Here is a 27,010-nt window from a genome sequence, read left to right as displayed (position 1 = left end):
CGCGCGGCCGTGCACCTCTCCCCTGCCCTCCGCAGGGTGCTGCCTTCCGGGCCCTGGGAGCGAGCTCTCTCCCCGTACATACCCACACGAGCACGTTTCATCCTTGCCGGAAGCCCAGAGGAGCTGTTGGCCTTCACGGCTCCTTGGGGCAGTGAGTTCCCGTGGTTAAGCAAGTTGCGTACAAAAGGAAACCCTTCTGTCACTGTGCGATGAGTTGTCGGTCCCCGGCGGTCCCAGGCCACCCGCGGTTCCCGGCCGCCTGCAGCTCGCGCCCTGCGGAGCCGCCACACGGGCCGCCCCGTCTCCGGAATGCGCCGGGGTTCCCCGGGGCCTGGACGGCAGCTTCTCCCTATTGCTCCGTGGTGCTGCTGCCCTTTGCCGTCCCCGAGCCACGCGTAGCTCTCCTCTCAGCTCTTGGGTTGAAGCGGGTGAGCGTGTGACCTGGCGCGGAGATCTGGCATGACACCACACTGTCATAATTAAAAAGGAACCTAATGAAACTTCTAAAATAGCACTTTTTTTTCCTTCGCGCACACGTACCTGCCGTCAAAACTGGGTGGATTATATAACTTGGTGCTGTCGCAGTAACGTCGCTCCACCCCAGGGGCGGCTGGAGGTGGATGCCGCTGCGCGCGAGCTGATGTGTTATCAGCCGCCAGGTAGAAAACACCCTGGTGCGAAGGGGAGCCAGGGCTCCTGGGAGGGGGCTGGGGCCACATCCGTGCTCCGCGTCCACGGGAAGCTGAGTGAGGCTCGCTCTCGCCTCCCCTACGAGGGGCCGCTGGTTGCACCTCCGGCGGTGTCGGGCCGGGTGCCGTGAAGAGGCGTCGAGACCAGGGCCTGCAGGTCTGTCTTCTGGGTCAGTGCAGGGTTATTTCTCGTTAATCACACCGGCGTTAAACATCTCGTATGGTGGGTTTCCTGCGTCGCACCTGGTTTTGCTTCCCCGGCTTAGCCCCCCCGCCGTGGGAGCGCTCTGCCTCTCGGAAACGGTGTGCGAGAACGGCGTTGAGGTGCTGCAGAGAATTAAGTAAACTGTGAGGGACTCTAAAACCATGGTTACCCTGGGTACACTCCAGCTGCCGCTGATCCTTGGGGAGTGAATCACGGTAACAAAAAGACAGTTAACAAAAAAAAGGAAAAAAAGAAAAGAAATCAAAGCAAATGCTATGGCACGAGGCAAAGGCAGTTTTTTCCTGCCACGAATTCCCAAGGTGCTGAGGGCGGCTGCCGGTGCAGGCAGTTCTGTCCTGGGATTAGCCACAATTCCTTAGGGCACAGTTAGTACAGCAAAGTGGCAAGGACCATCCCAGGGATGCAGTTGCCACTCAGGAGTTCTTGATGTGGGGAAAGCCAGGGGCAAATACAATTTGGTAAATCTTCCTCTTAATGGGAGAATAAGAAAAAAATCATTGGATGCTTCCAACCTCAGACTAGCTTTGGGAGTAGGGGGAGGTACAAGGGAGAACGGGTTTCTGTACTCAGATTTCCCGGGGATAAAGATAAAGAGAAGCAGAAGATGGAAAGAAAGCGGAGCCGTTCCGAGGCTGTCTGGGAGTAGGCCTAGATGTGAGAGATTCTCTGAGGGTCGTCCCAAAAGGCCTCTTTTATTATGAGAAATTACAAATCCTTTTATCTTCTTCACCAGAGGAACAGCTTGTTTGAATTGCTGGGCTGTCACACTGGAATTAAATGCAAGAACCCCCCACATTCGTGACGTAGCAAAGAACTTACATAACATAACTAAAAATAAGGTGATAGAGATGCATATAGAGGCAGTCTTTTCCTGGCCGCTTGATCTGAAATCCTTCTCCTGACTTCACCAGCGCTGAAAAGCCGGTAATGTGCCCGCGGCTGGGCGAGGGAGCGGCACCCTGCTTGATCCGGCCACAATCTGATTTCTTGGGAAGGAGCACTGCAAGGTCCCTAAGTCAATGTGGAAAGCCTAGAGCCCTTCCCAAAAAGATCTCACACTGCAGTCTTGCTCCCCGGCCTCCGTATGAGGATACATCCCAGCTGCTCTTCTTTTTTTAAGCCATAGCCAGAACTGGTTAACTAGTCACAAACAAAATAAGAAAGCTCTTCTTATGTGTTATGAATTCTTCCCCGTTCTTTAGCGTGTGAAACCTCTGAGGGAGATGATAAAATCCAAAATGGAGTTGAATGCACCAAGACCGAGCAGTCACCTTAGGGATCTTTCTTGCTTCTCGCATGTGTTGGGATGGAGGAGCGGCAGCAGAAGTGGAATAAAGACGGGAGGTTTGGGGCCAAGGTATTGACTGGCTTGAGCTGTTTTGCTCCTTGTTCTCGGAACTGATGGAGAAGCAAAGCAGAAGATGACAGAGAAAAACACACTGTGCTGTTTAACTGTTTCACTGCTTCTCGTGGTGGAGAAGGAAGGAGAGGAAGGCTTGCTCTGAGGGCTGAGACCAGGCAGCCCATGGCAGTCTGAGCTTGGTGCCGGTGTCCGTCATTTATGTGGTTACAGGCACATAGGGACACACCACATCTCCACATTTTAACATCTCCATTTGAACCGTGGATCCTGCCGCAGAGAGCACCAGCCTTGGTGGTGGGGAAGGCTGGAAGGAAGGGGGACGCCGGGGTGGTTCTAGGGCATGGCCACGCTGCTCACGTCTCTGGGGACCTGTGCAAAAGTTGTTGCTGTTAGTCTGAGGGAAGGAGAGGATGGGGAGGCAGCTTTGCTGTCCCGTGGGGACCTGATGGCTGGGAAAGGCTGGCAGGGAGCTCCCAGGAGAATCCCGGTTCCTGCTGGCTGAAGAGATGAGAGCCCAGGTCTCCCTGGGCACACGTGGGACACGTGCGGGGGGAGCGAGGGGGAGCAGGCAGGCGGGGGCTGCCTCTCCTCTTGCCTAGGCTGGTCTCTCGCAGGCCAAGTCCGGCTCCAGGCTGAGGACAAGCAATGCCAGGTGTGTGGCACCGCATTGCTGCATGCACCCCGGTACCAGTCACCCCGTCTCTGCACTCTCCTGCCGCTCTCCTGTCCTTGCCGGCTGGCGTCCCTCACCTTTTCCCGTGTAATCCCAACCCCTTGCAAACCACCGGCTCCTTTTCCCCTTCCAGTTGCTCCTCTCCCGTCCATCCTGCATGGCACAAGCGGGGGGAATAGGGTATAACAAGGGGTGTAGGATAGGGCGTGAGGTGTAGCAGGGGCTGTAGCATATGGTGTGCAGTATTGCAGGGGACAGGGGCTATAGCAAGAGGCATAGGATGGGGCATAGTGTGGGATGTAGCGGCAGTATATGGAGTATAAAGGGCTATAGCATGGGGAATGGGCTATAGCAGAGGGTAAAGTGAGGGCTATAGGATGGGGTATGGGGTATAGTGGTAGTATAGCAGAGGGTATAGGAGCGGTATGGGGTATAGCAAGGGATATAGGATGGGGTATGGGGTATAGTGGTAGCATAGCAGAGGGTATAGGAGCGGTATGGGGTATAGCAAGGGGTATAGGATGGGGTATAGGGTACAGTGGGGTATAGCAGAAGGTATAGGAGCGGTATGGGGTATAACAAGGGATATAGGATAGGGTATGGGGTACAGTGGTAATATAGCAGAAGGTTTAGGAGGGGTATGGGGTATAGCAAGGGGTATGGGGTACAGTGGGAGTATAGCAGAGGGTATAGGAGCGGTACGGGGTATAGCAAGGGGTATAGGATGGGGTAGGGGGTATAGCAGAGGGTATACGATGGATATGGGGTATAGCAGAGCATATAGGAGGGGTATGGGGTATAGCAGAGGGTATGGGGTGGGGAATGGGATGCAGCGGGGGTATAACTGGAGGGGATGGGGTGGGGTGTGGGGTATAGGAGGGGGGTTGTAGGGAGGGGGTTGTAGGGAGGGGGGCTATAGGAGGGGGGTTAGAGGAGGGAGGTAGAGGAGGGGGCACAACCCTCCTCCCCAGAGTCTAGGCTCCCGCCCCCGCCGCGTCTCGGGCCCCCCCGGCGCCCAGCTCCGCTCCGCGAGGCTCCCCGCGCCGGTGCGCCGGGGCCGGGCGGGGCCGGCGGGCGCCCCCCGCTCCGCTCCGCTCCGCTCCGTTCCGCTCCTCCCCGCGGGGCGGGCCGGGGCGGGCGGCGGCAGCCGGGAGCTCATAAAAGGCAGCGCGGCCGCTCCGCCGCGCCGCACTCCGCACCGCCCCGGGACGAAGCCGCCGCCGCCGCGCTGCCCCGCTCCGCTTGCCCCGCTCCGCCGCGCGCCGCTCCGCTCTCTCCGCCCGCCCATGGTGCTGCCCGGGCCGCCCAGCATGTCGCGCTCCGAGGAGGTGCACCGGCTCACCGAGAACGTCTACAAGGTGAGCGCCGCCCGGGCCGCGCAACAGGTGCGCAGCGGCGCGGAGCCGAGCGCTCGCCGCCGCCCTGAGCCGTGCGCGGGGCCGCCGCGCCCGAGAGAGCGGGGTATTTGCTCGGCTTCTGCCCTTTTTCCTTTTATCCTCCCCCTCCCATCCCCCTCTTTTTTTCCCTCCCCTCCCTTTTTTTTTTCCTTTCTTTCTTTTTTTTTTTCCCCTCTTTTTTTCCCCCTCTCTCCTTGGCAGCGCGGGGGAAGCGGCGGCTCTCGCCGCGGGGGCGTGCGGAGGGCGTGGGAGAAGCTGTCATCTTATGTAAGCGCGGCGGGGCTGCGTGGGAGTCCTCGGCGGCCCCCGCGCCGCCGCCCGCCCCCGCGCAGCCCCGCGCAGCCGCTCCCGGCGCCCTCCGTCCCCGCCGCCGCCGCCGGCAGCGAAACGCCCGTTCGCCCCGGCAGCGGGGTGCGAGGGCGGCGAAGGGCTTCTCCGCTTCGGGGCAAACTCTGGAAGCGGCCCGAGCCCCGGATCGGCGGCGCCGATGCGCTGCCGGCCGGCGGCCGGTGCCGGGGTGAAGCCGTGGAGCTCTGCGCGCGGCCGCACTTTTAATTGCGCGAAGCGGTCGTGGGTCTCCCGGCGCAGAAGGACTCTCTGAAGTCCCCTTACGCTGCTTCGTGGCTGAATCGGATAACTGCTCCGCGCCTGGTGCCTCTCTTGAGGGACTTGGGAAGGCGGCACGCAAGTGCGAGCTTGCTGCTTAACTTAGCATGCAGATTTTTAACTCTTTGGGTAGAGAGGAAGGAGCGGACCTGTTTACTCGGGAGGCCTCTTCCAGCTGGTGCGATGTGGCTCCCTGGGGGGATGAAGGCTTGGGGAGGCATTTCTCTTATCTCGCGGCCTGGCAGAGGTCTCCCGCGATCAGATAGTCCCAGGACAGGTAAGCCAAGCTGAGGTCATCGCTTGCTTTCTCGTAACAACTCTTTAATTGGAGGCAGTTGCTGTGTCTTGGTTATAGCTGAAGCCTGTGAATCTCTTAGATTTTTTTTTTGTTCATTTTCCTACCAGTGTCATGAGAAAAAGAAAATATTTTATGTACTTTAATTTGCCTCATGAAGGAAGTGGTTTTGCTTTACTGGGTCCTGTGACCAAATTTAATAAAATCTTTCTAGCCTAACATGTAATGCAGGATGTCATTCATTAAACTGGAAAGCTTGCACTGTTTCCTGTGTTTTAAATGGTTAGATTGAGTTGCCTGTGAACGTTCAGTGAATAAAACTCCGATGGAAAAACTTAGTCCAAAAAATCAGGGTAGTAAAGTTGTAACATCTGTTTTCTTGCGATGTTAGGGTGTAGCAGCGGTTCAAATGGAGCTGATGACAATAAAATCTTTGGCCACTGACTCTAGAACAGGTCTGAGAATGAAGCTTTTTAGTTGTGGCTTGGCAGTTTAATTACAGATGGGGCTTGGGTGTCTGTGGGACTCCATTTTGCCCTTAAACGCTTCTGCTCTACCACGATTTACAGTTGCGCTGGTTGCTCTTAGAGTCGGGCAGTGCCAGGGTGCAGCGCTGGTAACCTCTGGGTGTTAATTTGGTTAACTTTCCCATGCAGCCCGAAGGCTTTCCCCTCCTGTGAAACGGAGCATTGCTCTTATCAGCGCGGATGGGTGGCCGGGGATTGCGGCGGGGGGAAGCTGAGCAAACGGGGCTAATCGCTGCGGAAATAATTCCCCTGGACCTACCAGCCTTCAAAACTGAGCCGTTCGTGTGGGTCAGTCTCCAAGGACAGCTGCTACGAACAGGTTCAGCTGGTGACTCAGTTGTTGTTTAAGGTGTGTTGTCTTTGAAGAACCGTGTTAATAACGCGCTTGCAGTGCAGGTAACAATTTCCCTGGGAGCCGGCGCGCAGCCCTCTAATGAGCTTGCTGGGTGGCTTGTTTGCCATTGCTGTGTGATCTGCTGCTACTGTTTGTCTTGGCGGTTTCAAACCAAACTTGATTTTTGAGCCTTGTGTTTGCCTTGGCCAGAGGGAAATGTTGAGGAGGTTCTGCCTTGAAAACAACTGCGTTTAAATGCTGTTTATTCCCCCAAGAAACGAAGGGTGAATGTTGGTCGTGCTCTTCTCTCGCCTCTGACCATCTTCATCATTCTTGTACAGCGTGAGCCAGAGGTGGAAACTTAGCAAAGAGCCCTTGGTCACAGAACAAAAGACAACCGCCGTCTCCATTGGAGCCTGACTGGCCTGGCTAAAGTGTAGCTACCCTCAGAAAACGCCAGGCGTAAAGAGCACACACTGTCCCTTTTGGCCCCAAGATCAGATGGACTCAAAGGGAGTCCAAAGGTGACAGGCTTTACCTATTGGTTAGTTAACATTTTAATTCCTCGGTATTTTTGTGGGAGCTCCCAACAGCTGGAGTGTAGAGAATGAGAACTTGGAGCTGAAGGCAAAGCTGGCAGTTTTAGCCCACATCTAACTTCTCTGGGGTGAGAATTAAAGGAAAACGGTAAAGATTATATTTGTATTTCCTTTAGTGAGCAAGGTGACTTTTCTTTAAGAAGGCAATACTTTTCTTGGCTTCTGGAGATTTGTTGCATGGGATATGCAGAAATGAGATGTTTGCTTATTCCTTTGAGTACTTCTGAAATCTCCTGGAACCCTGAGCAAGGGCTGGTGGCTCAAGGACAGCACTGGTGGTGTGATCTTGCTATGACTGACAAACTTTGGAGTTTACAAGTGAAAAATGGCCCCCTTAATGCTTTGGATCCCTGTCGTCCAAGTATTACTTGGACTGGGCTCTTCTGGCCTCTCCAGTAGCCTGAACCTTGCTTTGGTCAGAAGCAGGGGAAGGAAGAGACAGTCCTGGAGGTGGAGAAAGGGGAACGAGGATGGGGGAGGTTTGTCATCTGCCTCTCTGCAGCCACCGAATTGCAAACCACAGAGCATGGCCATGGGATGGGCAGTAGCTCTGCTTTGCTTTCAGTCGTGGGTGTCGTCTTGTTGGAGTTTCAGCAGCAGCTGGACAACCACGTCTTGCATCTTCCCCGTGATGCTTGGAGTAGCCAGCTTTCTGCAGTTGTTCTACATGCCAGGCATCCTCTCTCCCAGCAGAGGCTTTCCTGAGGCATCCTGCTTAGGAAGCCCATTGTAATTATTTTCCAGAACCAGTGTTCACCCTCAGAATGATTGCACTAATGAGACGGTGGAGGAGCTGTCAGCCGCCCCCTTGCCGATGCTGCCACTACAGTCAGCTGCCTACACGTGTAGTAATTACAGAGTGAGCTGGAGGAAGCTGGCACCTTCCGCCAACGTAATCCCACCTTCCCCTCTTGCTGATTCATTCTTATGGACCTTATTGTAACAGCACAGCTGCTGTGCTGGTTCTGATGGACCTGCTGCAAACAAAGGGATGCGTGAAACTTCTGCTGTAGGCGACGACTCGGGCAGCTTGGTGAGAAACGCAACTCTCCTCTAAGCCTGGGCTCCTCTGCAGGCAGTGGTTCCCCATCTCTGCTCTTTATCAAATAGGAAGTGGTGTCCTTTGCGCAGAATTGCCTGTTTGTGAAAAGAAGGGACTGGCAATTCTTTCTCCCCTCCCGAAGACAAGTCTGTCTCATTCGTGGCAGATTAGATTATTGCAGTTTACAGTATAATTTCCATTTCATTTTAAAACTGTTTCTTCATGTGGAAGATTGTTTTGCAATGGTGTGTGAGTAGTTCTGCATTTGAAGAAAGGCTTGCTTAAAAACACCCCAAACTCAAAACCTAATATTCCTGCACAAATGCAGGCGTAATTTCTGATAGTCATTTGCTACACATCAGATGTAATAAATGTTATTGCCAGCATAACAGCCTCTTGCCTCATTATCTCCAAGTCCAGAGGGAAGGGGAGAGATTCTTATTCAAGTGAATCAGAAGGGAAATGGTGGGTGGTTTGGTGTTTGGCAGCAGAGAGAAAATGTGATATGACAGAAGATGAAAGAGTTGGCCCCAGAAGTCATCCTGTGCCACCCCCGAATTTCATGCACTGGGCTCTCCTGCAGCTTTGGGCCACAAGAGCATTTGGTACTTCCTGCACCACAGAAGTGGGAAACCTGTTTTGCTGAGACTCTGCTGAACTAACCCCTGTGGTAGCGGTTGTCTGGACCCGTGGTGATCGGCCTCTCCGCTGCACGGCCGCGTGGCCGGCTGTAGTGCCCTGCTGCCGGGTGTGCACTTGCGTTGCAGGGGAGCAGCTCAAGCTCTGCACAGTTCCCTCTCCGGCATTAACTGCAGAGTGTGTCACAGGGCGAGACCAGGATTGTTATCCCTTAATTTGCAGCACCCAGGGCTGTGGCGTTTTTATAGAGATAACGTGCTTTTTGCCAAAGTTGTATCTTTGTGGGTGTCTCGGCTCTGCAACCGCGTTCGTTTGAAGTAAGGCTTTATGCTGATCAGGCTGTTCAAACAGGTCCAAAGTCGGCTGCGTGGGCTCTGCTCGCTCTTTGGCGCTGCCCTGCTGCTTGGTGGTGCGGCTGCCGTGGCAGAGCCGGGGTGGTGGCAATGCAAGCCTGTTGCTCATCTACCGCTCCCTCCCCTCCGCGTGTACTACGCTGTTGTGGATTTTGAGTGGTTACTGGCTTCTACTGAGATGATGCATCTCAAAACTATTAAAATTTGCAGAGTGAGGCGTGTTATAAAGAAGGTAGATGGCTTGCCTAAGGCAGCCTGAGTTGCTTCCCGTATGGTTTGCAGCTAGCGCTAGTGAAAAGCGATGGTCTCGGGGACAGGGGTGGCTGCTGGCTTTGCCTTCAGTGGCTTGCTGTGCCGGTTCAGCTCACAGCTACTGGTTTTGCTTCTGTACTGCCCTCGTTGCAGGGCATCGTGTGGCACTGGCCACCTCGCTTCAGACATGTCAGAGCCTTTGACTGGACGAGTCGAGCCTTTTGGTCCAAGGTCTGCAGGAAACGAGTCCTCCTGGCTCCCCTCCTGCTGCTGCAGGCATCTGGGTGACCCTTCCCAGCTCAACAGCCCAGAGCCCAAAGCCCTGAGGGCTGGGTGACAGGTCTGCCTCGCGAGGCTTATTGCTGGTCGAAGAGGCGTCTCCCAGATGGGTGCTCTGTGCACCATGCAGGTCCATCTCTGGTTTGCTTCAAGCCCAAATACTGACTGCAAGAACTGTTTGGGGCTCTAAATCTTCCCTCTTCTGACGTGGTAGCTAGTAGATATTAAGTGGCTTTAGATGGGGGCCCTACGGGGTTTTTTTGTTTGCTCTTCTGGAGTCCCCTGCTTACTGAACTCTGTCCAGTAAAGGTTGTCCTGAGCCCTGGTCATGCCGCCTGGCTTTGGGACAGGATCTTGTGAGGTTCCTAACTGAGTGACGACTGTTCAGCCACTCGCACTGGCTTGGAGCAAGCTGTGGAAATACTGCCAGTGAGGCAAATGCGCTGGGAGTATGGGAGCGGTGCAGAGCAACAGCTGGCAGCTGCTCCGGCGTTGTGAAACGCTGCTGCTGTGTAATGGGTTATGGTAGCCGCCGTATGCGGAGATGGCAGGGATTTCTGGGGTTATGTATCTTCGCTTCCAGTGCCTGGATGAGGATGTTCCTGCAGGCGGAGTTTGCAGGTGTGTTGCGAGCGGTTGAAGTTAGCCCTACTAGCGAGTACAGCCAGGTTCCCCTCCGAGCAGAAAGTTGATCTCTTAAAACTACACAGCTCCGCCCTGATGGCACAGGGCAGGGCGTGCTGAGATGGAAGCAGCGGGTGGGATTTGTTTGGGCATTAAATATTAATACAGAAATAATGAAAGGTGTTTCTGAAGCAGGGGTGACCCATTTAGAAACAAAACTTCCTTATAGCCGAGCTGCTTCTGTAGCACAGCTGTGCCATAACGGAAAGTCCCATGGGTGCTTCCCCCCTGCTCTGACTGTGCTGGTCATGAGCATACAACAGCCTGCTGAGACCTGTGAGTTGCTTGCACAGAAAAGTCGGGGTGTGCCAGACTGCATCTGGCCCACCCGTAGCACCGTACAGCCCCCGCCTTGCAAGGAGCCGTCACGTGCATCAAACAAGAATGCCAGAAAAATATTGAGGTTAACTTTTTTTTTTTAGGTTGGAAGCAAAGCTGTCACTGCTGTTTGCTGAGCTGGCCCTTGGATGCCACCAGCAAGTGCTGCGCGGGCTCTCCTTGCGAGGCGGTAGCTGGGAGGAGAGCTCCCGAGCCGCAGCAGAGCGAGGCACACCACCGCGTTTGCGGTGACGCTCATCCCTTGGAAGTGAACCCAAGCAGTAGAGCCTCCTCGCACATTAATCCTTGGTGTCTGGCCTCTCGCAGCATTGCTGGCCAAGAGGCCGAGGCCAGAGCGTAAACGAGGTGCCAAGAGCCTGCAGTTGGACAGCCCGGGCTGCGCTGCCTGCCCGCCTTGGGAAGGACCTCGTCCTCCTCCTGCCAGCGCATGCAATATTTCTGTGCAGCGCGAGGTGCGGAGGGGAGACTTTCTGGCTCGACTGCGATGAAGTCTGGCTCCAATTACGGGAGTCCTAATTGGGGCAGCGTGCACGTCGCTGACAGTCTGACACAGCCGTGCCGAGTGACGTCCCGTCTCCCGGAGCAGCGTGGTGATGCAGAGCAGCCCTTTCCCCGGCTGCTGCTGCTGATTGAAGCCACCTGGCTGGTGCTGTGCGTGGTGTGGAGCCCAACTGCTGAGCGAACCGCGGCTGCTGACCATCTCCGCCTGCCCTAGCGGAGCAGAATTGCTCCTGCTTTATTGCTTTTACTCTGTGTCCAGGTTTAGGAGCGATCTCGGAGGCTGCAGTGATGGAGCTCAGGAGAATCGTGCAGCCTCTTCCTTTTAAAGAATTTTTTAAAAGGTCTCGAGGAGATGCTGAAGATCTGTTTCCTGTGCAGGAGAAACTTGATACAAAGTGAGCTGGCTCCAGCTTGCTTCTTGGGGAGGACTTAAACTTTTAATTATTGGCTGATTATTATGGCCTTGTAGCAGCAGATAAATCTTTGCTGTAACATGAAGAAGTGGAGAAGTGCTTCGGGGGAGAGACAGGAAACTTATTTTCTATTGACTCTTCTACCCTTCTCTAATTCAGCAGAGCTATGTCCTGGAGACCTCGTGCTTTGCATTAGTTTCATTTTTGGCAGCTGAATAAAGCCATACCAGTCCCAGAGAGCTGAGTGGTATTACCCAGGGAATTTAGTGCAGTGGAACAAAGCAAAGCCCTTTCAACCTTTAGCTGCCAGGTTTTTTGTCTGTGTATTTTTATTTTATTTTATTTTTTAACTCTGCCCAGGCAGCATGTGGAAGGCAAACAACTTGCGGGTGGTGCTGATGGAGCAAAATTTGAGGGAGAATGAGATTTGCTTTCGTTACCGAATTCTGCTGAATGTTGGCTTTGCTGTACTGTCCTGCAAACCTGGTTTCCCCCTGCCAGCTCAAGGAGACTGACAGAAGCGCGTACGGGCATTTCTTCCCTCACCTCTCTCAGGTGGAAGCATGGGGCAGCATCTTCTGCCTAAACTGGAATTTTTATTTTTAGTGAAGTTCTCATTCGTTGCAAGGTGCCAGCTCAGGGGCTACGTGACTAAACGCCTGGACTTTTTTCTTTCCCCCGCTTTGGCGGGACCCTGCGTGCCGTGTCCGGAGCTGCCGTGGCCCAGCCGCCCCTTCCCTTGCGTTGCAACACGCCGTCTAGTGAGAGCAGTTGCAGCGTTTTGCTGGCTGACTTGGGCGCGAGAAGCTCTTGCTCGCTGAGCACGTTATGTAACGTAAACACGTTTATCTGCCAGGATCTTTGTTTTCTCACCAGTTGGCAGCTTTTCAGTTTCTCGCGTGGTGGGTACCTTTGTACATCAGTTTTGGGGAAATCTTTTCTGCCCACCATGGGAGTGGAAATAAGGCTTGAAAAACTTGAGAAAGGCGCCTGCACTGTAGAGCCGCTTGATCCCGCTCTGCGGTTCCGTTCCCACCGGCAGCTCTGAACAATGTCTAGAAACATTCAGTTTCGGCAAACTTCAAGTTTCACAAATTTTATTTGGCCAGTGAAGGGTCACCCCCTGCCCCCTTCTCATTTGATTAGTTGGATCCTTTTTGCGGTGCTTTTTCTTCTGTATCTGTTGCTTCGAAGAGGCTGCGGCGCTCCGGGGCCGGGCTGGGGATGCTCTCGCAGGCTGCGGTTGAACCTCGGAGCGCGTTGCAGAACGGCTGCAGCAGGGTCACGCTTTTGGTCCCCTCCGGTTTCGGGAAGATGTTTAACGTCAGAAGAGGATTTACCCGAATCGGTGCAATCCCGCGATGTTTGTGCAAGGCCTGCGGGACGAGAGGGGAGCGCGGGGCTCAGCTCCCCTCCCGAGGGCTCGTTCCGAAACGCAGCTGTCTGCAGCAAGTCCACGGCTGAACTCGCTGTGGCTGTGCAAAACAGTTAATGCTTGTTAAGTCACCTGGGCTTGTGTCCTACAGGTGATGCTTTCTATCTGTAGATCCTATTCGGTTGGTTATTCTCCAAGTTTTATACTTTTCTTCAGAAAGATATGTTTACATAGGCAACGCTGCAAAAATCGCTTTATTTATGTGTGTATGTATATAATATACACACACACATGCACGCACACACTGCACTTAACCTAGCAAACTATTTAAAAATCACTTCCCCACAGAAATTCTGGCAGCATTTCTTCTGCATAAACATTATTCAGCCTCAGATTGCTTGGGCTGAGCTGCTGAGCGTGGCAGAGTTTGTAATGGGCGCTGGCTCTGCCAGGACTAACGAGGTTTCTCAGCTAGTGGGCGAGGGAAGAAGACGGGACCAACTTCTAACTGACAAACCCCAGAGCACTTTGCCGCAAACGCAGCTGTTGCGAATGAACTTCGCAGGTTCCCTGCGCCTTCAGCGACAGCAGCAGCTTTGGGGAATGATGGAGGTAGTTTGTCAGAAGTTAAGCGCGCGAGGTGGGAATGGCAGAGCAATCCTCCTCAGCGTTAATTAACGCCTGTGCAATTGTCTCCTGCAATTACGGAAAACAACTCATTACGTGGCCTGTTGCTACAGGTTAATTTTCTCCTTTCGAGCTGAGCACGTTCGCTGCACGGCGCGGTGCTGTCCCAAAGGCGCTTTCGTGTGCGATAAGTGAATGAGGCTGCGGAGCTTGACCCACCACCTGGGTTAGCAGTGATGGTTCTGGCGAGCCTGGCACCGGTGTTGGCTCCTCGGAGCTTTGGACCGTCTTCTGCCCTTCAGTGTTGTGTATGATCCTGCGGGACCCACCTGGAAGCACCGTGCTGAGGCCACGGTGAGGCTGGAGGAAGCTTTTGTTGATGCATCACTACCGGATCTGGGTTTGGATTAATATATTGAGTAGCTCTTCCCAACCCAGGTGATCTCTAGCGGGAGAGGAGCGGTGGTCTCCTCGCTGGCTGGGGGGCTTCCCGCTCAGCTGCCATCCTTGCCGCTCTCCTGGGAGAGCGACGGAGCGAGGCCAGGCATGGATGCTACTTGGAGGATTAAAAAAATTCCTGAGCTGACGAATCCCGGCACCGAGGCGGTGACCCCCCGGGAAGCGTGCTGAGTGCTGGCCTCTGTGCTCGAGCGTCCCGCAAAGATTAGCGCTTATTGAAATTAATAAACCGCTGTCTTGGGCTGGGGGAAGGCGGCAGCTCGGCTGCTGCTGTTGATGGGTCTTGCCGCGCGTGTATCTGCAGAAGCAAATTAAACCGCCGTCCTCAAAACACCAGGCAGCAGGAACTGGGGATGAAAATGCCTCAGGCAGAAAATGAGCTTTATAGTGTTTGGCCAGCTTCAAACGAGGTGGCAGATGCTTAATCAGCTTATTCGACACAAGTGTCTGTCCTGTCCGTCCTCCCTCCCCTGCGGAAGGGGGTAGCTGCCAGCGCCGGGGCGGCGTGGGGAGAGGAGGGCGAAGGACCGAGGAGCCCTTTGCGCCCTGCGGGAAGGCTGCTGCAGCACCCCGGGGTGCAGAGGCATTTGGGCATTAAACTGAATTTCCCGTCGGTCCCCTGGGCTGGTGGTCGCGGCAGGGCAAGGGGCCTTCTCCGGAGAGGGAGGCAGGTACGCGGCTCTGCAGCCAGAGTTCAGTTCGGAGACCAGGTTTGCAGTGAGAGGGTGGAGATTGTGTTATCTTTTTCCACAGCTCGGCTGGGGAATTAGTGCCTGGTTTTTAAGGATGCTATGGTTACCGGGAGATTGAATAACTTCGCATGGCAGGGCTAGAGAGAGGGATTCGGTAGCTGCTGTGAAAAACTTGCAAAGACCCATTGGTATTTGTGATCTGATTATTCCTTCCCTGCCCCCAGTCCCCGATGTCCTACATTAAATAAGGACCTGAAAGCGAAGGAGGAAAACTGTACAGAAAACACTTCCTGTATATTGGTGTTTTCTGATACCTTCATTTCTGTATTTTTAGACAGCTGAAAAGTGACACCAGGTGTTTGGAGACCAAGGTGCAATTTCTCGCACATGGCTTTATCCAAGGCTGGCACAAGCTCGGGAGGAAGGAGGTGTCTGTAGTCTGGCTGCTTGTTGTTCTGTCTTCAGCACCTCTGATTATTTCAAGTACCAGTTTTCAGACCTTTCCTCTTCTCTGTGATAGATCAGGCTGATGCTGGCTCTGCTAGGTCGGTCATGGACGTGGTACGTAACCAGCTGCCGTCTTCCAGCGTTTGTGTCAACTTTGGAGTCGGTCTGAGAGCCATTGGCCGCTGTCTCAGAACAGCTGGGTAGCAGAACATAGTCCCTTTGCTTCCTTTGATCTCTTGAATTGGGTATTTTTGCTGTATCTGATGAAATTTTCTGTTTGGGGTATTCGTTTCTCTCTCGCGCTGAAGTTCCTGGAAGAGGGTCTGGAGCCCAGCTCTGGTGCTGACTCACCCGGGTTTCTCATGCTGGGCCATTGCAGAGCTGCGTTATTATTTCAGCTGAATTCTCTGTTCGGCTGGTTGCATCCTGCGCGCTCCCACACACCTGCAAGAAAGCGTGAGCCTCCGAGGAAGGCAAGCGCCGCAGACGGAGCGGGCGAGCGGAGAAGTGCTCTGGGGCCATCGTTAGCTCAGGAGCGTGAAGCTCTGGACGTGGCCCAAGTTCTCCGCTCTGACCAAGGCGAACCCAGGCATGCCGGGTCAGAAGCGGTGCACGTGCGCTGCTGGAAATGCCACTTAGTTGTTGTCTAAGCTCCTTTTTGACCATCGGCCTCATAGCTGGGTGTCTGCGTGCAAAACCTGGACTCAGCCTTCCTCTGGTAGAGCCGGCTGGAGGGCTGAAGGCAGGATCCCTAGGGTGACTCTCGACCTCCTGTTACTGCTGGGCTTTACTCCCACCTGGTATCGGGGTAGTGTCAATGGCACCTACTGGCACGGCGTGCGTGGAGGGACTGTTCTTTGGAGCACTTGTCCTTGATGAGGAAGGTTCTCCAAATCCTTTCTCTTGATTTGGTGAGCTGGTGCCGCAGCTGCTGGCCGGTGACCAGCGCAGGGGAGCTAACCGAAGCCCTTCTCGGCCTCGGTACCAAGCTTCCATCTGATACTGCAGCAGTCTCTGCCCACAGGCGTCCCACAAGGGACTGGTCAGCGCTCAGAATGAAAGACAGTAATCCATAAACTTCCACTCGTATATAAGTGTTTCCAGGTGTTGCTATCTGCAGTGGCTTTTTGTTAGCGTTGTACAGCTAGAACTAGAGCAAATGAGTGGCCTTAAATTGTTTTCTTCTTGGCTAAAATTAGAATCGAGCGGAGGCGATGCTTTGCTTTTTGCTCGAAGATGAGGTGGAGGGAAGATGTGCCATTGAATGCTTTGGCCAGTGCGTGTTCACGCTCCCATATGGTGGGGGGCAGCACGGACTAGGGTTTTGAGGGACGGGACTAGGCAGGGCTTGAAGCGGTAGCACAGTTTGTTGCATTAAGCTAACATCCATGCTGTTTTCAACCGCTTAATGTTGTGTGCTTGACTTAGTGTTAGGAGTGACCCTGGCTACTTCTGCACCGTTCTGATCCCATACCAGCCTGCGATTCTAATACACTTGGAGTTAATTTCTCCAAAATGAAGGAATATCTGTCCTTCCAGGCCAACATGGTCTTTATGATTTTGAAGATTATTCGTAAGACGTGGCTATACTTAAAACAAGGCTTGTCAGTGTAAGACCAGCATCCTCTTGCAGGCATCAGGAAGCTTGGATTGTGTTGTTGCCGGAAAGGGGTGTGGGAGGATTTTCTGCTCTGCTGTTGCACTTACAACTATCGTGAGTTGGCAGCTCGGTGCGCCTGCCCGGGCTGAGCGCCGAGATGCCCTCTCTGCCGGGAGCCCCTCTGGCTGCCTGCCCTCTTTGCTGATGCCTGATGTCCTTATTCTTTTGTTTCCTCTAGACAATCATGGAGCAGTTCAATCCCAGCCTCAGGAATTTCATTTCTATGGGGAAGACCTACGAAAAAGCCTTAGCAAGTAAGTGAAACTGCGCTGCTGATGCATTTATTGCTTAAACACGGGAAGCAGCAAGCCCTGTGAAGGGCAGCTGGGTGCAACAGGGCAGCATTGCTTCAGAGGCTGAAAACTAGCTTGGGATGTTTGTTTTTCCTTGGGAGAGCGAGGGGAGGAAACTTTGGAGACAGTTCTTGAACCTCGGGTCATCGGATCATATTGCTGCAACATGCAGGGCACAAGGCCTGCCTGGGGTGTGTTGCTGGGGCAAATGTCCTGGAGAACACGGTGGAAAGGATTTGAGCGTTAAAATGTTGGCTGGCAACTGGGTGATAAATATATTTCCAATCAACAAAGTTTCTCTAGCTTTAAAAGTCTTTAGAATTAAGATTTTATTTCCATTTAAAAGAGAGCTATTTAAATGTTCAGAGTGCCCAGAACAATGCACTGGAGGAGAAAGAAAATCCTAAAAATTCTGGGGACAGCTCTTGGAATATAGGATCCTTTTGGGAGCCATTAGAGAAATATAGATCTAACTGATCAAAAGTAAACTGAATTGATGAAAACCAAAACTGGACTATTTTGACTTAAAATGACTTCCCATATTTCTTGGCCCCTATTTAGCTTGATTCTGTTTTGCATGTTTTAAGGCAGGCTTTATTTGACTGTAGAGTAAGGTTTTTTTTCAGAGAGGCCTCTGCTCCCTTCAGAAAATTGCATTGCACATGTCTCTTGGATTTTTTTTTAAATTGGTTCAGTGAAAATGCCTTTAAGGGAAGAGGCTGTCATAATCTTAAGCCAGTGGAAAAAAGTACTTGATCTCCTGTTCTTAAATAATGGTGTTTGAAATATGACCTTTACAAAGAATCTGTGTTCTTGTTTTGTGCCTGGAGCAAATCTTATTTCCACAAGTCAAATGAGGTTCCTAAATGTTTCCACGAAGCGTCTTTTAAGATGCAGTCCTCCGCCTTTCTCAGGTACAGACATTCCCCTGTGCCAGCACATTTGTTTCCTGCTAGTTCTCAGTATTGTTCTTAAGCAGATTTTAATGGGCCAACTTCCACAAGATGGGAAGTGCATCCATCTGAATCCACTGCCCAGGGACTGTAGGCTCTGCTTGATCTCCTGAGGCCTGGCACTTAATAAACCCATATATGCAGCAGTGTTTTCCAGCTATGTTAAATGATGCTAATGAACCTGGGGCTTGTGAGTTGGGTGCTCTTTGGCTTCTTGATTTCCCTGCTCGGTCTCCTGCCTGCTGCAGGCAGCAGCGAAACGTTAAGTTTTCCCTGGCAAGGAGAAGCAGGGATTTGAACAGAGGGAGAAAAGATTGCGCTTGGGACTGAGGTTTTTATTCTTCTAAAATGTTATACTGATAATGCATCTTTTAATAACCTAGGTGGTGGAGCCTGTTTATAATGTGCCCATTTCATCTGAGTTTGAAGTTAGGCACACTGTTACTTCACCATCCGTTGTGGTAAACCAGTATGAGGGTTTGATTTCTATTTTTCTCACATCCCTCTTCTTCAGTGCCCTTTGAAGCCTAAGATCTTCCTGTAATTTTAAAAATTGTTTTTCGGCCATCCTTTATTTTGGATCGTGGAGCCTGTGGAGGCATCTAAAGGAAGCGTCTTAATCAGCAAATCGTGCTGGAAGAGACTTCAGCACATAATTTGATGCTGTTGAGCAAAAGCTGTACAACATGTTCTGGTGATTAGAGGAAACCCCCTGCTTATCTGATTAAAGTGGAGTGTGGAGCTGGAATGTCAACAAACAAGACTGAACTATAATGAAAGTCTCTGATATTCAATTATTTCACAGTGATTTTTCTGAGGAGTGTTAAGCAGGCTGGTTAGTTATACTGCAATGAAAACCAGCTAGATTTTTCATGTACCTTTTCTCTCCTAAATAACTCTATAATCTTGTTGCTCTAGCCTTCCTCTTTTTTAGTGTGTTTCTTCACTAATTTTGCTTGTTTGTTGTCCAGCCCCTCCCAGCAGGGTTAAGCCTTTGAAGTAAGAACCTTTGTTTTGTACAGTGTCCAACACTCAGATACAGTGCCACAGAAGTTGTGATAGCCATCAAAGAGAACGTAACCTGCGTTTTCTCTTTTTGATGCTTTTAGGTATGACATATGCAGCAAAAGGATACTTTGATGCTCTGGTTAAAATGGGAGAGTTGGCCAGTGAAAGCCAAGGATCTAAAGAATTGGGTAAGTCACCAACCTACTGTTAAATGGAGTCACGGTTCAGAACAGGCTCTGAGCCACAGGAATGAAACCAGGTTTTTTGCTGTAGGTGTGGGTAACAAGCTAAATAAGAAGCTGATCCTGCCTAATACAAATGGTAGTGGAAGTATCTTTGTATTTACTGTTAGCGTAGTGCATAACAAAACCAAAAAGCCTGCTGCTCTTGGCCTGAGGATCTGGGACGTTGGGGTGACGTTTGCAAAGAGAAAGTCAACCAGAGGGTGCTTTGCTGGCATTTTTTTTTTCTTGCTTTGCAAATGAGAGAAACGCACTTGCTTCTGGTTTGGAAGCTGAGGCCGCATTGGCTGCCTCACTGGATTTTGGCCCTTTGAAAGAGAACAGGATTAAGCGGGTAAGAGGAAGAGGTTTGGGGTATGTGCAGGTCAGGTGTTTTGAAGTGGTATTTGTTCTGGTAGAAGCGTCGTACAGTGCTTGGTGGGTTGTGTGGTGGGAGCTGTATTTACATGCTGAGCCCAACGCAGCTGTTGCCGGATCGGCTGCACGTTGTCTGCCGTTTCGCTGTACACTGCAACTGGTGACTTGTATTTGTTCAGTAGATTGGAGCTACTGCAAAGGCATCACGAGTGCTGATACTCTGACTCCTTTCCCTTTCTTTTATTTATTCTTCAGGTAAATCATTCAGGGAACTGCTTTTCCAGTTTTTCTACTAGTTGACATGTTTCATGCGTCATCCCCCCCGAAACTCCTTCATTCCTATTACTCTGCGCAAGTCTTGTTCTGTTTGTAGCTCTTCTCCCAGACTCCCCTCCAGGGATGCTCTGTGGCCTCTTGCTAAGAGTCCAGCTGACTTGGGTGTTTGTACTGGTGCAGCTTTTGGAACTGGAGGTGAACTCCTCCTCCTCCTCCTCTTTCTCCCAGTTCACTTGCTGGTCTCTCTTGCCAGATTTCTGTACCAGGAAATGGCAGATAGTACTCCAATGGGATCTTTGAAGCAGTCAATTTATGATCAAGAGTTTGAGCTGAAATGGCTCTTGAAGGCTTATAAAGCAATCCATAAATAACCCTTTCTTCAGTGGGGCCAGTTTTTGTTTTTGCAATATTCTGTTCAATATCAGACTTGAACCTACTCCGAGCCTTAGACTGATACCAGTCAGTAATCTGAATTTTTATGGGGAAGCATTGAGTATCTACAGGAATCTATTTTATCACTTGGTTTAAAGCTGCGTGTAGTAATCTGTTTTGCTAAATGAAACAGTCCTACCTAAGCGATGCATGTAGCAAGCAAAATTGTGGAAGCTGTGCAGATGCTACCGTTTAAAGGATTCCACTTCTGCTGCTTACCAGGCTTTCACTACATCTTTGGGGGTGAAAGATGAAGCAGCCCTGCTGTCCTGCTGGAAGTGAAAGTTTGGGAAGGTCAGTGGCACCTCAGCCATTTGAGAGCAAGAGCATGGGGAATGCACATCCTTCCCGTTACGTGAACCGCTGCTTCCCTCGCAAACAGCTGCAGCTTGAGCGAACACTTGGAACCTGGACCGTCTTTTGGTGGTCATATTTCTTAGCCTAAGAAAGAGAGGTTTGAAAGCAGGCTTTTTTGGTATATTCCTAGCAATCTCCCAACATTCATTTGGTATGTGGCTTGAATATTTTTAGGTTAGTTTAAAATGTTTCCAAATTACTGCATCTCCCATTCTTAGCGTGAAGCTACGTGGCTCACATTTACAGAAAAAGAAAATACCTGGCAGTTCTTGTTCAGTCTAGACCTATAATAAATGGCTGCTCATCAGACTTCTTGCTTTGCTGATCTTGCTGGTATTTATGGCAGCTACTCGGTAGAATCCATGCAGAAGAAAATGAAGATTAAAATTCTGGCTGAAATCTAGTGGAGCTGGTAACAGCCAATTAAACCCTCTCCTGGCCTGGCTTGAACAAGGACTTTGCAGAGCTCGGTAGAAGAAGCATTTTAGATTTGGGTTCCTGCACTGCCTCTGTGCTCGCTGAGCTAACCAAAGGTACGGCTTTTCCTGGGGAAACCTTTAACTTATCAGCTACAGAGAGTGCTGATAGCACAGGAAACGAGTGCTGGGGTCTGGGCTCTCTGCTTTTCCGTCTGGATTATTTCATCCCATACTGGGGGCTTTAGCAAACAGGCATGTTTGCAGCTTGCATTAATATTGTAGACCTAAGCTGATCCTTCTGTCTATATGCAGATGATTTCCTCCTTTAACAACAGGAAAAGGAAAGCTGTTCTGAGATGTAAGGCAGTGACTCCTGGATGTTCTTGCTGGGACTAACAGCTGCTGGCTGAATTCCCTTTCTAGCATCCAAGAAAAAGAATCCCAGAGATTTTTTTCTTCCTTAACCCTTTCTCTTCCAAATACAGGGGTCTCTGTAGTGCTGCTTCTGGGAGAGAAGGTGTCAAGAGTGTGGGGGGAAAAAAATTGTAAATTCTGTTTTTGCGAGATAATTAATGTGGGGAAAAAAGGCCCCATCTCTCATGTCCACCCAGCAGTGTCTGCTGCTTGTGCAGATGTGCCGCAGCTGGTTTTATACCTGCTGGTTCACAGGCTGCTTGGCACAGCCCGTTACGCAGAGCTCGGAGCCGGTACGCAACGCCCCAAGGAGCTGGGTCAACGCTCAAAGGAGTTCGCCTGTGCTGCAAGTGCTCTTGTGGCTCTGTTTCTATCAGTACTCAAAACCGGCCAGTTTGATTTCCAGCATATTGTCATCTCTTCAGTATTACTTATAACCCTAAGGAGATTGTTCTCTGATTAAGTTGAGCACTGGAAAACTGCCCATTTGCAGCCTGTCCTTAGTTCTGTGCAAATGTGCTGAATGTCCTATGGACTGAGACTTGCTGGCTTTTTATTTTATTTTTTTAAATATAAATTCCTTTGGTTGCAATGATGTTGTATGTTTAATCTGCTGAAAACATTTGTCAGCCTTCCTAATGCCTGCCAGACAGCTACCTCCAAGTTCAATTCTCTGGTCAGCAGCTGCTTAGCACTTTACATTGTAAATGCTCCATCAGATTTTAGCAACTGTGTGTAGACAGGATAATCTTGTGTAGTAACAGAAAACAGTAATAAAGTACTTGAGCGCTAATCGGCTCTGGCTTGAGTTTTTGGGTGGAAGCATCTGGCTGGGGCGTACCTGTCAGAGCCCCGTTGCAAAGGTTTGTGAGACTCGATCTCTTGCTTTTCTCAACTAAAGTGATGTTCTGCCTGGGTGCAAGGTGTAGCTTTCAGTTGGCCTTGCACGACAGCTTTGCCCAATGCAATTGCCTGTAGCTCAGATCCTTTTTATGCTTTCTATAAGCTGGGAAAATCCTGAAACATTTTGTGGCTTTTGTTTTTTTATCTTCAGACTTCTTGAAACACTAGAAGAGTTGGTTTGTGCGTTCTCAGCTTTTAAATGCTGTGGCGGGGGCATTTGATCTGGACCGGGGAGACTCTTCCTTTTCCTGCTTGCCTCGCAGGCACTTGCGCTAATAGCTGCGGAGCGCTCGGCAGCAGTGCTCCCCAGAGGTCCGTGCTGTTTCATGACCCAGTTGCACGCCGTGTTTGCAGTTGCTCAAGATCCGCATAACTTCGTAGGAAGAGACCGTTCCCGAACGGTGCGCGGAGGGTGTTGGCGTCTTGATGAAGTGATAAATACTGAAGAGGATTCCTCAGGGAAGTATCGCATGACAGTCGCAAGCGTACCGCGATCCCGTTGACCTCGTGGCATAAGGTGTGCCTGACAGGCAGCTTTGCGGCAGGGAGTTGCCTTTTTGCGTCAAGCGATGCTTTGTGCGGCTGGCGCCCTGGCGAGGAGCGCGCTGCCTGGAAGACCGAGACTGGGCTCCCTTGGTGCTCTGGTCTGAGACGGTGGTGATGAAGTACGGCAGGAGCTGCCTTAAAAGAAAACCCGTTGCTGAGGCTGGGAAACGTGGCTAAATGCTGCCCTAGGAACAGACCAGCCTCTTGAACCTCAAGTGCTCAGCTTTCTTGGGCTGGATTTTATATCTTGAGGATATGAAATTGGTCAACAAGCAACTGAGCTCCCATTGCCTTGGAAAAAGGTTTCCGCTACTTGTCTGACTCCAGTCTATCACAGTGCTTGAGGTCTGCGTTCTACCTTGCTTCTGTCAGCCCGCAAGTTAATTCAGCGTTGGCCCTCCTTGCTCAAGGAGCTCGGTGCCCTCAGCTGAGCCATGCGAGTAGCTGTGCTGCTGATGGCTCCGTGCTCTGCGGCGGGGTGTAATGCCTGTCCTCCGGCTCCCAATGTCATATGGGAAGGTGGAGAGAAATACTGGTTATCGAGGATGTCTTCTGGGAGCGGGCTGCTGTGCGAGCCTAGGAAGCAAAGCGAATGTAGGTGGCTGAGACTAGGTCAGCAGTGGAAGTGAAGACTGCTCGTCTTGGCGTTCCTGGGAGCTGAGTCACTCTGAAGGGATGGCATTAAAGGCTTCTTCCTGCCTTGTTCTTCTGTCCTGGTTGCTTTCCAGCTTCTTACCTGGACAGAAGATTAGACCTGTGCCCACAGTTCAAGCTCTCCTTTGAGAGTGATTTCATATACTGTTCTTCAGATCTTCATAGTGGTTGCTGAGGTGGGTTTTTTAACTCCAGCTTCTCAGCTTCCCAAAAGCCTAAACGTGTGTCCGATCATGAAGAGTTGTTCTGTGCTTGATCTGGGAGCTCTTTGTAGAAAACTTCTGAAGAACCCGAGTCTAATTCGCATAAGTGCTCGGGTGGCTTCGGCCCTTATGTCCTCTGCTTGCTGGTAGAACTTAGGTGCTGAAGTCGCTCGGACGCTGCTCAGAGTGCTGCTTTTTCATCCCTTTGGGTGCCAGTTTAAAATTAGGTCATGGCAAAGTCATAGGAAGGGTTTTTTCTTTCTGAGGGAAGCACTTGCCTGGTAAACAGTCAGAGGCAATTTTCTTCCTGGCTGAGAGTGCACTGGCACGTTGCGACCGTGACCAGACTGTGCTGGGGGCTGAACAGCAAGAGCAGAGAGCTCCTCTGGAGCTGGATTTGTGTTTTGGGGTCTTTTCCAAGGTCCTCCTGGATCAGACAAAGCTTCTCTGACTGAAGCATAGTGCTATCAAGGAGAAAGAAATACAGTAATTAATTTTCCATTGTAAAGCAGAACGAGCCTCTGCTAGATAAGAGTTTCCTTCTGATATACAATTTGCCTGATAAAATCATAGGTTATGTCATCTTTGGGCTACTGTCATCTGCTATGGAGCTGTTTAGTGTCAGCGGAGGACACTGGATCTCAAGCATTTTAAACAATCTCTATAAAGATTTCAAAATGTTAGTGTTCTGGATAGATGTGTGATACACATTTCTGTAGCAAGTGTGTGTCCTGCTTGGCGTTCGCTGTGTGCTGAGAAAGGTGTCTGCAGCCTGAGCTGGAGCACAGACCTTGGCCCAGCTCCGTGACACTGAAGAGCAGAATGCCACCAGACTGCGTCCTTGTGGGACCGCTAATGTGGCTGTGCCTAGCTGGGAGCATCCCAGCCTGGGGGCCTGCTGTGACGGGAAAGGTTGTGCAGACTCTGGTGTTCGAAGGAGCAAGTTCAGGGTTTCTTTTCCACTGCAGAGCTCCAGCCTGACCTGATTCTTGTCGGTGGCTTGGGCATGGTTTGAAGGCTTCATTATGCTGAACTGAATCCTCTGGGGAGATTTATTAATCTCTTAATTGGATTTGCAGTTGTTTCAGGTAAAGCTTCCTACAGCGATGGAGATGCAGATATAGATCCTGTGAATGTCAGAGGTTACTGTAACAGTGAAGTGCTTAATATGGGGAAGACAGGCAGGAGCACTGAGCGCGGGAATGAGCTCGTGGTAATCGTAATGCTGGATGTGCACTCAGGCACATCTAGCTGAATTCCAGGAAAAATTTCCCAGTGCTCACTGAAAGTGTCCCTACAGCGAGGGCTGTTAGCTTGTGGAATAGCCCTCCTAGAAAAGCAGTGGTAATCTTGCTGCTTGATCCTTTTAAAATTGGACTTAATGATGCACTTAATAGATTGTAGGTAACAACTTTGCACTGGCAGAAGAATGGATGTTCTGGACCTGTACCGCTTTCATCAGTGATTCTGTTAAAAGGCCTAATTTGTTAGAGGAATTATTCTAGAAGCTCAAAAATAGGCTTGCAGGGTTGTTCTTAGTCTAAAACTTCTCAGGCTGATGAAACTGCCTTTGGAAAAGGGAGCTTTTGTAGTCACTGTTAGAATAAGCAAGGAGCACATCTTTGCTGTAGCAGTCTTTGTCCTGAACCTGGTTAAAGCTCATTTGAAACGTAGGGCTCATTAAGTTGAAGTCTTAGAGCAGAGATTGCGGCTCGCACACCGTAATGGAGGTGCAGATGCAACGTTGACTGGGGATGATGCAGAAGGAGCCCGGCTCTGAGCCTCTCTGCTGGGTGCCAGCTCGGCAGCAGCACTTCTGGAGGTGTTTTTCTCCTTTCTGTGTGTAAGGTGCCTCCAGAAGGGAGGTTTTTAGCCTTTCGGAGAGGGAGATGGCCAAGAGAAGAGCATATGGGCTTTGCCTTGCTTCTGGGTGGCCACATCCCTGGAAGATGGGCAAGTGGAGAGAGTCTGATCTCGGGGGCTGTTTTCTGCAATGAGAAGGTGAAGGGCAGCTCTTTGCAGCATAACAGGATTGTAAAGGCACACAGGGGGTTGCTTTGCCCTCACCATCATGCGTGGGCTGGCAGGTTGCTTCTGAGCTGAGAACGCAGCTAGAGGCAACCGGGCACCAGTTGCCTGCTGCCAAGTCCCTGCTTGCAAAGCTTTTGGCTGTCAGAAATGCGAAAGCCATCGGACACCACGGTATCGCTACCATTCAAAAGCATCTGCCACTTGCAAACCTGGCATTAGTGTAACGTGGTCTCCTTAACCTTAGTGTGAAGGAATCTGTAGGAAATGGCCTGGCTAAACAAAGGTGCGGGAATAAGCAAAGAGCTTTTAAGAGCTAATGGCTGCCTCAGCGATTCTTCTCTGCCCGTGTTGCCTTTCCACAGTCCTTAAACTTTCCGGTTAGGAACTGGCGTTCTGTTATGAGTAGCTTTGTTTTCACAAGCCTGTATTGGGGAAAGTAACAGTGGCGTGCTGTTAAGTGAGCATCTGCTAAGAGCACAGTGTCTAGCTGTAGTTTCCAACACTTAGCAATAGGTGTTTAACGTTTTTTGTCTCACCTTCAATAGAAAAATCTTTAAGGAGGTTGCCTACCTGTTAGAGCTCCCAAGCGTGTCTTACTGAACCTGAGTCTGAGCTCAGCTCCTGCAGGGTTGCCCTATTCCTTTGCAAGGGAAAGAGTGGCCACATACAAACCAACAAGTGAATTGCATTCAGGAGCTGTTTTCTGCACTCCAATTAGCAATGCTGATGAGCTTGGCAAATTTTAGAAAGGGGCACATCTTCCTCTGCCCAGAAGAGAAGGACAAAATGAGCAGGTAGGTGGCATTTTAAATCTTGTTTCATCTTCTGAACATCTGCTGTTGTAAGAGAAGATGAGAGAATTCAAAGAGTATCCAACGAAAATGCTTTGGGAAGAAGAGAAAGCGAGCAGGCGTGACTGCAGCCGGGCTCGGTGTGGAAGGGAGGGTCGGAGGAACCAGCCCAAGCCCAAGGTGAACAGTGCCAGAAAGGGCTGGTTTGTGTGTGCGGTTGCATAGCTGGTCCCGCCTCGCCTGCTGGCTCCTGTGACCTTTTTCAGCGCTATTGTTTGGCCAGATATATTTTAATACTCCCTGTGGATGCTCCGGGGGGGGGTGTGTGCAGAGAGTCCTGCAGGTTACCGGTGTTTAAAAAGACAGCCAGCTTGCAAAGCGTCTCTGAAGACCTGCTCGCTGGAGCACACCGCCCTTGAAATGCCCGGGGAGGGCGAGGGCTTGGTTTCTCCCCGCCTGCCCGTCAGCCTTCCCTCTGCGGCCGCGTCGCAGAGGTGACGGCGTGGTGCCACGCGGGAATGCCTGCGGCACCGGCTATCGCAGCACTCCTGCAGCTTTCCTGCTCCGCAAATTATTCCTGGCATTTTAACTGCAAACGTCACTTCCAGTTGGCACGGCCCTTCCCAAAACGAGCTGGGCGTTTGCTGTGATGAAGCCGTT

General features: G+C 51.2%; 1 protein-coding gene across 1 annotated transcript in view; it reads left to right on the top strand.

The window, feature by feature from the left end:
- Positions 1–4,156: 4,156 nt before the first annotated feature.
- Positions 4,157–27,010, top strand: part of BAIAP2 (BAR/IMD domain containing adaptor protein 2) — a 65,170-nt gene continuing 42,316 nt past the window's right edge. Inside the window, exons 1-3 of the mRNA XM_067308543.1 lie at positions 4,157–4,309; positions 16,650–16,725; positions 18,827–18,913. Of these exons, the coding sequence (XP_067164644.1) occupies positions 4,238–4,309; positions 16,650–16,725; positions 18,827–18,913 (235 nt within the window). The 5' untranslated portion in view covers positions 4,157–4,237. The remainder of the gene's footprint in view (positions 4,310–16,649; positions 16,726–18,826; positions 18,914–27,010) is intronic.

This window comes from Apteryx mantelli, chromosome 19, assembly GCF_036417845.1.
Source record: "Apteryx mantelli isolate bAptMan1 chromosome 19, bAptMan1.hap1, whole genome shotgun sequence".
In the NCBI taxonomy this organism is placed as follows: Eukaryota; Metazoa; Chordata; class Aves; order Apterygiformes; family Apterygidae; genus Apteryx; species Apteryx mantelli.
This window is presented reverse-complemented; position numbering and strand designations above follow the sequence as displayed.